The sequence below is a fragment of the Leptonychotes weddellii genome, chromosome 8 (assembly GCF_054177405.1).
Source record: "Leptonychotes weddellii isolate Sample4059 chromosome 8, ASM5417740v2, whole genome shotgun sequence".
NCBI lineage: Eukaryota > Metazoa > Chordata > Mammalia > Carnivora > Phocidae > Leptonychotes > Leptonychotes weddellii.
In genome coordinates, this window is record NC_138376.1 from 52,044,287 (window position 1) to 52,058,135 (window position 13,849).

At 35.8% G+C, this 13,849-nt stretch overlaps 1 protein-coding gene across 5 annotated transcripts in view; it reads left to right on the forward strand.

Moving 5' to 3' along the window:
• The window catches only part of SMAP1 (small ArfGAP 1), a 163,387-nt gene that overhangs the window by 38,166 nt on the left and 111,372 nt on the right, over positions 1-13,849 (forward strand). The window contains exon 2 of one of the 5 annotated variants that reach the window (XM_081828485.1): positions 12,315-12,435. The exons of the other annotated variants lie outside the window; for them this stretch is intronic. Within the exon in view, the coding sequence (XP_081684611.1) occupies positions 12,364-12,435 (72 nt within the window). The 5' untranslated portion in view covers positions 12,315-12,363. The remainder of the gene's footprint in view (positions 1-12,314; positions 12,436-13,849) is intronic. 5 annotated transcript variants of the gene reach the window in all.

Consider the following 13,849-nt stretch of genomic DNA (forward strand, 5'->3'; position numbering starts at 1 on the left):
ATGAGAGGGGGGAGGGTCAGAGGGAGAAGCAGGCTCCCCGCCGAGCAGGGAGCCCGATGCGGGACTCGATCCCGGGACTCCAGGATCATGACCTGAGCCGAAGGCAGTCGCTTAACCAACTGAGCCACCCAGGCGCAAATCTGTGGTAACAGATTTCATAATGTTGTTTCTTAAGTTGTCTTCAAGAAAATGCGAAGTGTTGGGGCGCCTGGGTGGCTCAGTTGGTTGAGCGACTGCCTTCGGCTCGGGTTGTGATCCTGGAGTCCCGGGATCGAGTCCCGCATCGGGCTCCCTGCTCAGCGGGGAGTCTGCTTCTCCCTCTGACCCTCCTCCCTCTCATGCTCTCTGTCTTTAAGAAAAAAAAGAAAATGCGAAGTGTAGCTTGAAAATGTACCTTGGTATTTGTAATGGGTTATGTAGGTACAACACATTCAAGGCCCAAGGTGTATTGCCTTTTTAATGGTTCATTTCACACTAAGGACAAAACATGAAATCCTTGGACAATTCAGTTTTCCAGAATAATATTTTTCTCAACTAGGCTGTTAAAAGGAGTTGAATAGCAGCTTATTTGAGGTGAGCAGGTTCTTTTCCTATACCTGAGAGCAGAGCTTCCCAGTCAGAGGGCTGCAGCTGCAGTTCACTGGTTTTCTGTAGAATAGGTTATAGTCAAACAGCAAGATACTGAATTATTAAAAATGGCAGGCTTTTGAAAACAATTATTAAGTAATATACAGTCTTTGAAATTGTATTTGAACATGATGTGTATGGTTCCAGCTGTCAGCTTCTTGAAATAAGAATTATTATTTTGGAATGCAAGACTTTTGATAAGTACTTATCACCAGAGAATGCTCTGTATGGCTTCATATATCACAGAGCTCCTCTTTCAGTGTTCTGTGGTGAGAAATAGGGTTAGGATGTGCTCACTTAAAAATTAAATGAGTAGATAATGAAGTTTTATTAAAGAAAAGTATAGAAAAAAAGTATAAAGAAGCTTAATCACACGGACAGATGAGTAAGCCATCCAGTATTCTTATGGTGAGCTTGTAAGTACTTGCAAGCAAAGCCAGAGTTGTTCTTTAAAAATCACTCTGGGACTACTATGCAATATAAATGAGTAAGGAATCGGTGAAGACCCCAAGGTTCCATCCTATAAAGCACAACCTTTATCTTAACCTAGAAAATTTCCAGGCAATTGATTCTAAAAAGGCAGTAGAACAAAGTGATTTAGGAAGTTGTCTCTAGATAGACTGCCAGAGTTCGACCTGGGTACTCCTGACAGGATACTTAACCTCAGGGTACCTCACTTTCTTCATTTATGAAATGGGAATAGTAAGAGTGTCTCCTTCTGTGGTGCTGTGAGGATAGAATAAGTTAATATGGGGAAAGCATTTAGGACAGTACCTGGCACATTTTAAATACTCGATATTAGCTTATCACTTATTAGTAGTATTAGTCCATTTGTTCATGGTTTAAAACCTTCAGTATTGCTCCCTTGAATATCTTTCTGATCTTAAGCAATGTAGCTTCCTAGTAAATCTGTGATGAATTGGTTACTAAATGAACTACTAAGTAAATAAATTGATTCACTCTGTGGTGTTGAGTATTAATTACTTTTTGAGGTTGTTTGTGAAATATAATTAATTCATTTTTAGTAATATTGGATGTTAAGGCATTTTGAGATGATTAGGTAATCATACCAGTTGTCTATTGAGGTTGCTCGTTACTCAGATTTAAACGTACCCTTTTGCCTGTGATGGTAGGTATGTTCCATATAATCCAACTCTATTTGTACCTACGCATTTTGTTTTTTACTTAAAAAAATTGAAGTATAATTACAGAGATGACAATTTACAGATACGAGTTTTATGTGTCTTGGCAAATGTCTGTGTTGTGTCACCAACACCCCAGTGAAGATAGAGCATTTCCATCATCCTATAAAATTTTCTTGTGCCAGTTTATAGTCAGGTTCCCTAGGGACAACCACTACACTGATGTCGGTACCCTTAGGTTGCTGTACATTGAGATTTTTATCTTTTGGAGCTTGTTCTTATTAACTCTGACTCTCAATTCAGATTAGGAAGAGTGAAGATTGCAGTGTGATTGAGTGTTCCTTATTCATATGACATTTTGTAAGAATTTCTTTGATATTAAAAAAAAAAGCTCAGGAGGCATTTATTTGCAGAAGGGAAGTACTTTATTGCATGTACTTTTACCCTGTGTCTTCCCTTAACCACCACCCCCAACATTTCATGAAAATCATATTTCTAATTTTCAAAGATGATACTTAGTTTTGGGTAGTTGTATATATTTTTAGATCTTTAATAGCAAATGTGGAAACATGATTTAATCTCTGAACCCAAACTGTTAAATGAAAATATTCTTTTTTGTGTGTCTCCATAAAATGTAACTACTTAAGTTTTGCCTCAGAGCTTCTTGTAAACTGGCATTATATATATGACATATTTATATCATTTATTTATATACATGTTGTGAGTGTGTGAATCAAGTTTTAGGGCATCTACCGTATCATAGCTGTGTTAAAATTACTTTATGCTTATTTTTAAAAGAAAATTTATCTATCAGAACTTATTTTGATTCTTATTAGCATGAAATAGAGTTACCTTACATTTTAATCAAAATTCTTTTTTAAAATGTGGTTCATGGTTAGAGTAAATGTCTTTCACCTTGGGTTTAATATCAGGCACTTTTCAAATTTTTAGAAAGGACCACTTTGTACTTTTATAAATACTATAATCTTTATTCTTTATTTTGTAATGGTTCATTAACCCCAAGTATTGATTACCATTTTTCTCCATTATTTAAAAATTTTTAATTACTTAGTTTTCATTGTATTGAAGGAGTTAAAATAAAAATACCTTATTTTTACTACAGAGGAATGTTACTTGTGCTTTCAAGTTTCTTGGCTTGCTTTGTGCAGAGTCTTGTAAATTGTGCTGCCTTAATAAAACATCTTAGTGAGATTTTTGTCCCTATTGCAAAGTATACCACATATATTTGGTATTTATCTTGATAACTTTTAGACCACTTTTAATACTTTATGTATCTATAAATCTTTTAGTAATTTTCTTTCACAGATTCTTTATTTACTACTGACTAGTGTCATTTATTGATATGGTAGTTAGTATTTTCTTGGGAACACCAAGGCCACACAACTGAAATTTATTCATTAATAAAATATATTCTGGGGAACTTTACATTTGAAACTGCCCAGTCTCCGTAGGCCTATGATTTATCCTTAGTGAACTTGCCTGCAACATTTTGTGGGCATTTTTACTCCCTCTGTTAATATCTTTACCATTTTTACTTTAGCTTTTTTTTTTTTTTTTTTTTTATTTATTTGAGACAGAGAGAGTGAGAGAGAGAGAGAGAGCACATGAGAGGGGGGAGGGTCAGAGGGAGAAGCAGGCTCCCTGCCGAGCAGGGAGCCCGATGCGGGACTCGATCCAGGGACTCCAGGATCATGACCTGAGCCGAAGGCAGTCGCTTAACCAACTGAGCCACCCAGGCGCCCTTTACTTTAGCTTTGACTATATTTTGGCTAGAAGGAAGGGTCTTTAAACCCAACTCTTCACGTCCTTGCTTACTATAATAACAAAAGAATAGAAGCTTGCTTGCTTCTCATTCCATCCAACTCCTGAATATTTCTGCTTTGACTTCAGCTTTTTGTTCTCTTGTCTTAAGGGCAGAATGGAAGGTGGTAGCTGCTAGTTTCTCTGCCTTTATTTTCATTTGCAGCTTTCCTTCCTGCTTTTCCACCTAATTAAAAAAATTATATTCATTTGGAGGCACATTAAATTCTTTCTTCTTCTTTGAAACCTATTACTCACACCCTTCTGCCATAAAAGTCTTCCTAATACCATCTTTCCCTCATCATACAGCTCTTGACTCTGCTATATTCATTTGTTCATTTGTTTGCTTATTCAGCCACTGAGCATTTATTAAGTACTCACAGTGTGCTAGCCACTGTATTCTAGTGACTGGCTCTTGTCTTCCTTTAGCAGTTGAATTTCTGTTTCTTTACCTTACTTCTGCTTCTACTAACTCATTTCTGTTCCCATCATTCTGCTAAGTTTGCACTCACAAAGAATACTAGTTACCCCTAATGGCCAATCCAACTCTCTTTCCTCCTCCTCCTTGGTCTTCCTGCTTCACTTGATAACTACCCACTGCCTTCTTGAAGCTTTTTGTTTGTGAAAGAAGCTAAAGTTACTCACCATGTCTTCTATTTGGTTTATTTAGTCTTTTTTTTTTTTTTAATATTTCTTTTTCTGCTTTTTCCCCCTATTGGAGATTTTCTACAGTTTTGTCTTTAGCCCTGTTGTTCTTTAGTCTATCTCCATAGGAGAACTCACTCTCATGGATTCAGCTGTTATTTTTTGTGCAGGTGGTTTTTCCCTGACTGTCCAGTAGTGGCTTCTACAGTGAATTTCAGTTCTTTTTTAGATTGCCTATTAGAGACCTTTGGTGTTCGTGGACTTACCGTTCTTAAGAAACCTTGGATATCTTTGGCATGAAGTAATTGGTAATTTTCCCAAGCATCCATTTCATTGCATATTTTTTGAGGCTGGAGTTAGCCAATTCGGTTGATTCCATAGCACTGGAATTTCTACATGGCTTTACATATCTCTTCATCTTTGTATATTCAGTAATTCTTGTCAAGTAATTAAAAATCTTGTTGCTTTATGAAAAATACTTTGCTACAAAGCAAAGAAAGCTGGCTATTAATGTAATGATAGAAGTTAAGAGAAAGGAATAGATATGACGGGGCATGGGTTTTTTTTTTTTTTTTTTGGCCAGATAATATTATGTGTTTGAGTAAAATTAAGAATAGAATATCAAAATTAGCTGTTGCTCTTTAGCAGTATCAATAAAACCTCTAAGTGTTCCATACGGAAACAGGAAAAAAGGATTTCGGCTACAGTTCTAGTTATTAATGTGTAGCATTTGTAAATGTTAAGATTAATAGATGCCTACTAATCTGAAACTTGACACATTTAAAATTTAGATAATTACCTGGTGGTCCAGACTGGTTTCTTAGTTATGTCATTGTTTGAGTTAATCTTAAAAGCTTGTGGTGTCCTGTGGTTCTTACCTCTTTCTTTTGTGTGCCTCCTTATTCCATCAGTTCTTAATTCTTCTGTTGCTTTCCATTCTCATTTCTCCTACGATGTCCATGGCTTTAGCTTATTCCTGATATTCCTATCACTGTCCCCTCTCCATCACGTTTACATACCACATTCAGAATAATCTTTCTGGAACACTGCTTTGGTCACTTGACTTCTCTTCTAAGAAATTTGTATTGGTTCTCCTCTGAGAATCATAAAAGTTTTATTTTCCTTAAATTGGTAATCATATACCTCTGCCATCTGGCTTCATCCTGTGTCTTTGACCTTCCTCCAGATGCTTGATGATAGATCACTTTGGCTGTACAGAGACAGCTGTTCTGTTGAATTATTCTGGCGGTGTGTTCTGGCTTTTTGTTTTGGTGTGTGGTTGTCTGTTGTTGGAAATGTTTTTTGCGTATTCCTTTTTTCAAACCAAATCCTTCCCATTCTTTAAAACCCAGCTACTTTAATAAACCTTCTTCAAAAATATAGGTTGTGCCTAATTATCTACTACCATATATTGTTATTTACCTTTGTGCCTGTCTGTTCATTCTAACTTTCCAGTATTTAGAAACTTTACCATTTGTGTATTTGTAGTCGTTGTGAAGGCTACCACAGTGGTGGGAATACAGTATGTCCTTAATTTATAAATGGCACAATGGCACACTGAGAACAGTCTTTGGTTTGATATAATTCTGTGAGATAATGTTTCCTGTATTTAGCAATGAACAGGGAGAATGAAGAAAATGAAAAAAATCAAGCATATGCCCCCAATTTCTCCTATGTTATTTATAGTGTCTTTTTTTATTTCTTTACCTCTGTCCTTTTCTCCCCATGTTCCTCTTTATGTTTAAATTCCCCAAGTACAGGAGCCGCAGGAGTATAACTTAAGCTAGTGTGTGGAAGTTCCAAGGTAATATGTGCAGGTACTAGAAAGGCAGTACTTTCCAGTATTTCAAGCCATCCAAAACTGAAATTGATTGCCTTGGAAAGTAATGAGTTTGCCATTACTAGTAATGGACAACCACCTGGAAATCTGTAGCTGGGATTTAAGCATTGAATGGGCAGATGAGGAATAGTTTAAATGACTCTGAAGTCTCTTCCATTCTTGAGATTTTTCGATTGTATGTTCAGTCCTCTTTGGTTACCACAGCAATTCAAAAAACATTTTCATTATTTGTGTTTGAATAAGAATGGTATGTCACAGAGATATGATTCAGCTTTTTCCAAAAGTCAGATTCCACCTTATGGGATAAAAATTCCTGCACTCTGGATAAATCCTAAGAATGTGACAAGATTCTCAGATTAAGTCTAAAAGACAAGTTCTAAAAATGTTTTGAACATTTTTGCTTTTTATATGTTCTTTCATAAGGAAAAAAAATCACTACCTAGATGGATATAGATTTCTATTTTAACCTTGTTATTCTTAGAAATACCTGCATAAGTAACTTGGTAGCTTTTAGGTGTTTTGTTTTTTTTTAACACATAATGTATTATCTGTTTCAGGGGTACAGGTCTGTGGTTCATCAGTCTTACACAATTCACAGCGCTCACCATAGCACATACCCTCCCCAGTGTCCATCACCCAGCCACCCCATCCCTCCCACCCCCCTCCACTCCAGCAACCCTCAGTTTGTTTCCTGAGATTAAGAGTCTCTTACGGTTTGTCTCCCTCTCTGGTTTCGTCTTGTTTCATTTTTCCCTCCCTTCCCCTATGATCCTCTGTCTTGTTTCTCAAATTCCTCATATCAGTGAGATCATATGATAATTGTCCTTCTCTGATTGACTTATTTTGCTTAGCATAATACCCTCTGGTTCCATCCACATCGTTGCAAGTGGCAAGATTTCATTTTTTTTGATGGCTGCATAATATTCCATTGTGTATATATATACCATATCTTCTTTATCCGTTCATCTGTTGATGGACATCTAGGCTCTTTCCATAGTTTGGCTGTTGTGGATATTGGGTAGCTTTTAGTTTAATTAGCAATAGATGTCATACGACTGACCTGCTTGTCTTAATTTAAACTTGATCTTTCTTAGAAAAAAAAAATTGTCCTTAGGAAGCTAAAATTACTGATTTTCACTAATACTCATCAGGAAGCTTTACTGTGTTCTGTGGCTTCCGCTTGAATTCCTAATCAGCCCAAATATAGGGAGAATAGGCAAAAGAGAATTGGTAGGTACTTTAAATATTTCTCTGTTGGGGCGCCTGGGTGGCTCAGGCATTAAGCGTCTGCCTTCGGCTCAGGTCATCTGGGATCGAGCCCTGCATCGGCCTCCCTGCTCCGCGGGAAACCTGCTTCTCCCCCTCCCACTCTCCCTGCTTGTGTTCCCTCTCTCGCTGTCTCTCTCTGTCAAATAAATAAATAAAAAATCTTAAAAAAAAAAAATTTCTCTGTTGCTGAACAAGTCATTAAAATTAAAGGTATTTCTTATATTGGTGGTTATGTTGTGCCCATCTTCACTATTAAAATTGGGATGTAAAGGATTATAAAAGGTAGGGGATGAAAGTCGCTAAATATATTGAGGAAATTTTCTCCTCCTTGATCCTGTGACATAGTATATTTCAGATAAAGTTATGATACATTTTATTCTTTAAAAACATACTAATTTTGTGAAATAAAATTGCAGTTGATAGAAGTACAGCATTCCTATGAGGTACCTCTGCCATCCTTAAAAAATAGAAAACTGGAACTAGAACATTGATATAGAGTTGGAATTTAAATTTAACTTGACTCGTCCAGTTGTGCAGGTTTGTTTTAATTTATCACACCATTTTTAAATCGTTAAAGGAAGGTGAGATAAGTTACTATGATTTCCATGGGCGTTCTGCAGAGGAGAAAGATGCATTAAGTAAAATATATTATTAAGATTAATTTTACGGGGAGGGTATGTGCTATGGTGAGTGCTGTGAATTGTGTAAGACTGTTGAATCACATGTACCTCTGAAACAAATAATACGTTAAATGTTTAAAAAAAAAAAAAGAAGAAGATAGCAGGAGGGGAAGTATAAGGGGGGGAAATTGGAGGGGGAGACGAACCATGAGAGACTGCAGACTCTGAGAAACAAACTGAGGGTTCTAGAGGGGAGGGGGTGGGGGGATGGGTTAGCCTGGTGATGGTTATTAAAGAGGGCACGTTCTGCATGGAGCACTGGGTATTACACGCAAACAATGAATCATGGAACACTACATCAAAAACTAATGATGTAATGTATGGTGATTAACATAACATAATAATAAAAGATTAATTTTACCTGTTTTTATTTTTGTTAATGAGACTACTTAATGAAAATTTGAAAGGATACAACTGGCTCAGATTATCTTTTTGTTGCACAGCAGTGATGTATCTGTAAGATAGTTGTTATACCTTGCTGTGTAGCCACTGCAGACTTCTTTTGCTTAATGTTTGCGTGGTATTTCTTCTTTTTTTTTTTTTTTTTTAAGATTTATTTATTTATTTGAGAGAGCAAGAATGAGAGAGAGTACATGAGAGGGGGGAGGGTCAGAGGGAGAAGCAGACTCCCTGCCGAGCAGGGAGCCCGATGCGGGACTTGATCCCAGGACTCCAGGATCATGACCTGAGCCGAAGGCAGTTGCTTAACCAACTGAGCCACCCAGGCGCCCCTGTGTGGTATTTCTTCTTTCATGCTTTTGTGTTTAACTGATTTATATCGTTAAATATAAATAGATTTCTTTTAGACAAGAAATGCCTTGTGGTATGCTCTTTCAGTATGTAGTTTCAAATTTTTTTTTTTAAATTTCAGTGACTTTTTAAAATTAGTTCAGTATTCTGTCTCCTTGTTTTCTTCTTCAGTGACTCTCTTACATGTATGTTGGATTTTCATTGCCTAACAGCAGTATTTGTCACTTTCTCTTGGATCCTTTTTATTACTTTTTTTTTAATTAAAAACTTTTAGGTCTTTTGTCTCTCCAGTTTTCATAGGCCATTATTCTGTTTATTTGTTCTCATGTTCCATTTTATTTCATATTCATTTCTGAAGTATTTTTCCTTTTATTTCTAATTCTTTCCTGAGTTTTCATTTTAATTCTGAATATTTCTTAATTTTTTTTATTACATTTTATTTTTAAGTAATCTCTGTACCCAACATGAGGCTCGAACTTAAAACCCCGGGATCAAGAGGCACAGTCTCCACTGATGAGCCAGCAGGTGCCCCTGAATATTTCTAATTTCTGATTTAGTTGTTCTTTCATAACTTCACATGTCTTTTAACTCATTGAACGTGTTCTTTCATATCATGCATATGGTTTTTATTTTGTTCGAAATTAGTAGGTGTACAGTTTTGATCTGTTTTCTGAGCATGTTTGTTCTAGAGTGGATTCATTGTAGAGATGTTATTCTGCTTCTTATTCTCTTCTTCTAAAACTTTGTATGAGATTTGACCTTGATTCTTTTTTGTTGATCACTTCTATGTGTTATTAGTTTTCTTTACTTTTAAAAGGAATTGATATTCAAGATAGCTTTTCTAACGGCACAGACCTCTCCCTTCAGTGGTTTTGTGTAGTGTTTAAAAATAAGGCCTCTTGTTTTCTGAGATTTTTTTGCTCTGTTCCTTCTCCCACTTTTATCTGTAACTTCTCTTACTTAATTTCCATTTTTTTTGTACTGCTTAATTTTGAATCCTTTCCGAGGACTTCCTCCTCAGGGTGGGGCCTGGTCCTAGCAGGGAAGTTTGGTGGTTATGTTATGAGAATTCATAGGGGCTAGATTGTTTCCCCCCATTTCAAGCTTATTGTAGACTGTATGTATTTGCTGTTGGATTGGGTAAAAATGCTTTTCAGTTTCATGTGCTTTCTTCAGACTGGTTCACTGTAATTTCAGTTTTTATCTCTTTACTATTTTAGTTTTGTTTTCAGATCTACCTGGCCCCCCATTAGTTGCAGACATCATGCAGGTCAGTGTTTGTTAGTGCCTCGTCTCTACCTCATAGCATTTTGGGGTTTGTGGGGATACTCCATCACCAATTTTTGTTGTAAATATTGTCCATGGGGTTTTGGTTTTTCTATTTAGTGACTCTATTTTTTGTTGTTGGTGGTAGTGGTGGTGAGAAGCCTCTGGGAGCTTTAAAAACTGTCACTGGTATTCCAGAATTCCTGACAAGCAGTATTTTATAGAATAAAATTCCATTTAAAAAAAAGCTAATTTGAAGACCTCCATGATTTAATGACATCTGACCTGTATGTGTTAGAACATTATTTACTCTCTCAAGGTTTTGGCCCTTAGATAAATTTTCATAGTGCTTTATAGAACCAGGGACATAAGCTTTCAGTACACAGTTCTTGGTACACATTTATTCAAGAAAACCCCCAAATAACTTTTTTCTTATTTTGTGGGAGGAGTGCTCATTATTAATTCTATCAAGCTGACAAAATTTCTCAAATCATGGCCTAATGTACAAACTTCTAAAGGTGATTGAGATTCAACTTCTGCCAACTCCTTGCTAGGATCATTAAATTGTCTTCAAAGAAGAGCAGAGCAAGGGGCAGCTTACAGCGTTGGGTTTATGTATTGCCTGTATGTGCAGAGGGAAGAAATGTGATACTGTCTGTAACAAAATTTAATTTGTGAAGTTTAATAAGACATTTGCATTTTTAAGCAATCCGTTTAAGAAAAAGCTGCATGTATTTTGAATTTGAATGTGCAAGATTATGACCTGTGTTTCCTCTTGATTTTTTAAATTGTTTTTAAGGTTAACATTTTAAGGTTAAAAAGTCAGTGATAGTTTTTAGAATTCTCTTTTTCTAGTAACTGGCTATAGTTCTTGAGTCAAAGCAGTGAACAAAATGGTAAGATATTACTTAGTGGAAGTCTTTGTTCCAGTTTAACTCTGTTCATTCTATACTGCCTAATCTAGATAGAACTGAGAGAGTGTAACTAAAGGAATACTAAACTCTGAAGAAAAAGGCTTTTATCTCCATATAGAGTGCTATATTTGGTAGGAAGTTGTTATGTGGCAATGAATGAATACCTATATGAATAGATCATCTGAAAACATTATTAATTTCATTGCATATAATATTTTAGGGGTGCTCTTCCCTGTTTTGTATGAATATAAGAATGATAGAGGAATGCAGGCATAGTCAAAGGCTGGGACTCTGTAGACCTGGGTTCTAGTTTTGGCTTTGTTAACTAAATGGTTGGCTAATCTTCGGGAAGTTAACTTAGTACTGGCTCTTTTTTCTTTAAAAAAAAAAAAAAAATCAGTATCTAGTGCTATGGTAAGTTTTCAACATATTTTAAAGATGTCTCATTACTATTTTTATAGTGACCTTTATTTGCTTATGGATTTCTAGAAGTATACTACAGTATACACAGGGCCTTCTAAGGCAGAAAGATGGAGAAACCATGTCACATTTGAGAAAGTGAGGTAGTTTTCTATGACCAGAGTATTGGGCGCAGTTATGTGTGTTTCACAGGAGATGAAGGTGAAAGTTGCAGTGGTAGGTTGGTTTGGGTCTTGATCCTGTCAGTGATAGGGACAGAACAGGGAGCTCTTAAAATGTTATAAGTTGAAGAGTGATATTTAATGTTATGTTCCTTTTAAGAACCTAAATCTGATGGGCTTGTTCCTGCAATGGCCTAGGCAGTGGGTGACTAGATCTGGAACTAAAGTGGTGGCAGTGAGGTTGATTAAAAGGGGGAGGCTATAACAAATATTAAAGAGTTAGAATCACTAAGACTTCTGACAGAAGAGGGGAGAGAGTCCAGGATGACTTCTGAGCTGGGCCTTAAGCACCTAGGATGAAAGTAGTGGTTTATTCCTAGACTTCAAATGGTATGGATTTCATAGTAAGTACAGATTACGTAAGAGTGTGAAGTAAAGCTTTTCCAACTTTCTCATAGCAGTGTTTAATTTTACTGCTTTAAAAAAAATACTTTCTCTGAATTTGTAACAACTAGCAAATGCTGCAACAGATAGGTTCTGAGAATATCTAGAAATTGTGAAAAATATGAAAACTGGTACCTCTAATTCCACATTATCATTTAAGATTTTTAATTTTTAAATATATTTGGTTTACTTATTTTGTTTTTAAAAATAACAATTAAAACTGAAAGAGAACAACTCCCCTAAAACACAATTTTATGAAAACTGAAGGAATGGACTCTGTATTAAATATTTACAAAGAGTTCCTGAGACCAAAAACGGTGGCCCTTCTTTTCCAGCAGCTGGAATCCAAAAGATCTTGAAACCAGTCCTGAAAAGCTTGCTCCTATGCAAGAAATCCTGGTGGCTTTTGAGAGGAAGATAGAGAACTATTCTGGAAAATTTCAAGTGGTAGTAGAGGTGAGTCACTGACATGAAGAATTTGTCCAGGGACTACAAATACTCATTTTCTCTTTTTAATTAACATTTAAAAATATATATATATATATTCAGATAAGGCCGTTTGAAAATCTTAGTCATTGTGTTCTAAAATTTTAATGAATAGAAAATAGTAGAATAAGTAGTATTCCCTCACCCACATAAAAATAAATATGTTGAAGTTTTAAGAAGCAAAAAGAGATACATTCAGTGATGTAACTTCAGCAATTCTGTTTCTTTAAGATGATGATGATACTGGGAAAAGATATGATAAATAAATGCCATATTTATACTTTGTATTTTGAGTGTAAGATATACTTGGATGGGATTTTTAAAAATGTATTAATTTGATTTGATTCATAACCTCTTTGATCACTAGAACACTGTGTTCTCCTAGTAGGAGTGGAGAATACCAGTGAGGAGGAAGTCTCCTTGTTTTGACTCACATGCTGCTTGAATACCCTGGCTAAGCTTCCTCTGGATAATATTTTATTTAGAAACAATGCAGGATTAATAAGCCCCCTTAATTATTTTATTGTTTTGGGGAATTAGAAATACATGGACATGGCACAAACTTCAAAGGGTGCAAAAGGTGTAAAGTGAATAGTCTTCCTTCCATTTCTGTCCTTCAGACATCCAGTTTTCCTCCATAGGAACAACCATATTTATCAGTTTCTTGTATACTTTATCTGAAGTATTTTATGCATATATACAAACATATAGGTAGTGTATATTTTTAGCTGTTTTCATATCCTTGCATAATAATCTTTGACCTTGTAGGTGAGATTCCCTCCTGCATCTGTTCCTCAGATAATTAGGTAGAAGAGTTTTAATTTACATAGTTTTACCTCCAGATTTAATGTAGACTTGTAGCACCTTTCCAGATTTAATGTAGACATGTAGCACCTGTCCATTACACACTAACATGTAAGATTCTGTTGATTATTTTAATATTTTGCATTTTTGCCATTGGGAATTTAGAAGATCTAATTGCCGCATTATAACTTAATCATTTGCAACAGAGCAGTTAATGATCTCAGTCCTTTATTTTGTAGCTGTTATTCTTTTTCCCACTTATTCCATTTCTTAAAATAGCCAGTAAACTCCAAAGGGCAAGTCAGTACACACAAAAAATTTTGAAAAACTATGCAGGTAGCTTCCTGAAATAATACATTAGTGTGAATTCTAGCTGTTGACCAGGTACCACTTAGTGTCTGAGGGAGAAAGTGCAGGAAACATTATGGGGACAGATAGGAGGTAGGTACTGAGAAAAGAGAGAGGATGCCAAGATGAAAGAGAGGAGAGGTCCAAGGAGCCATAGTTCTTAAACATAGCTACTGAACCTAGACTGGACTGTATTTAGCTTTAGTTAGCTAATGCAGGTAGAAGTCATACC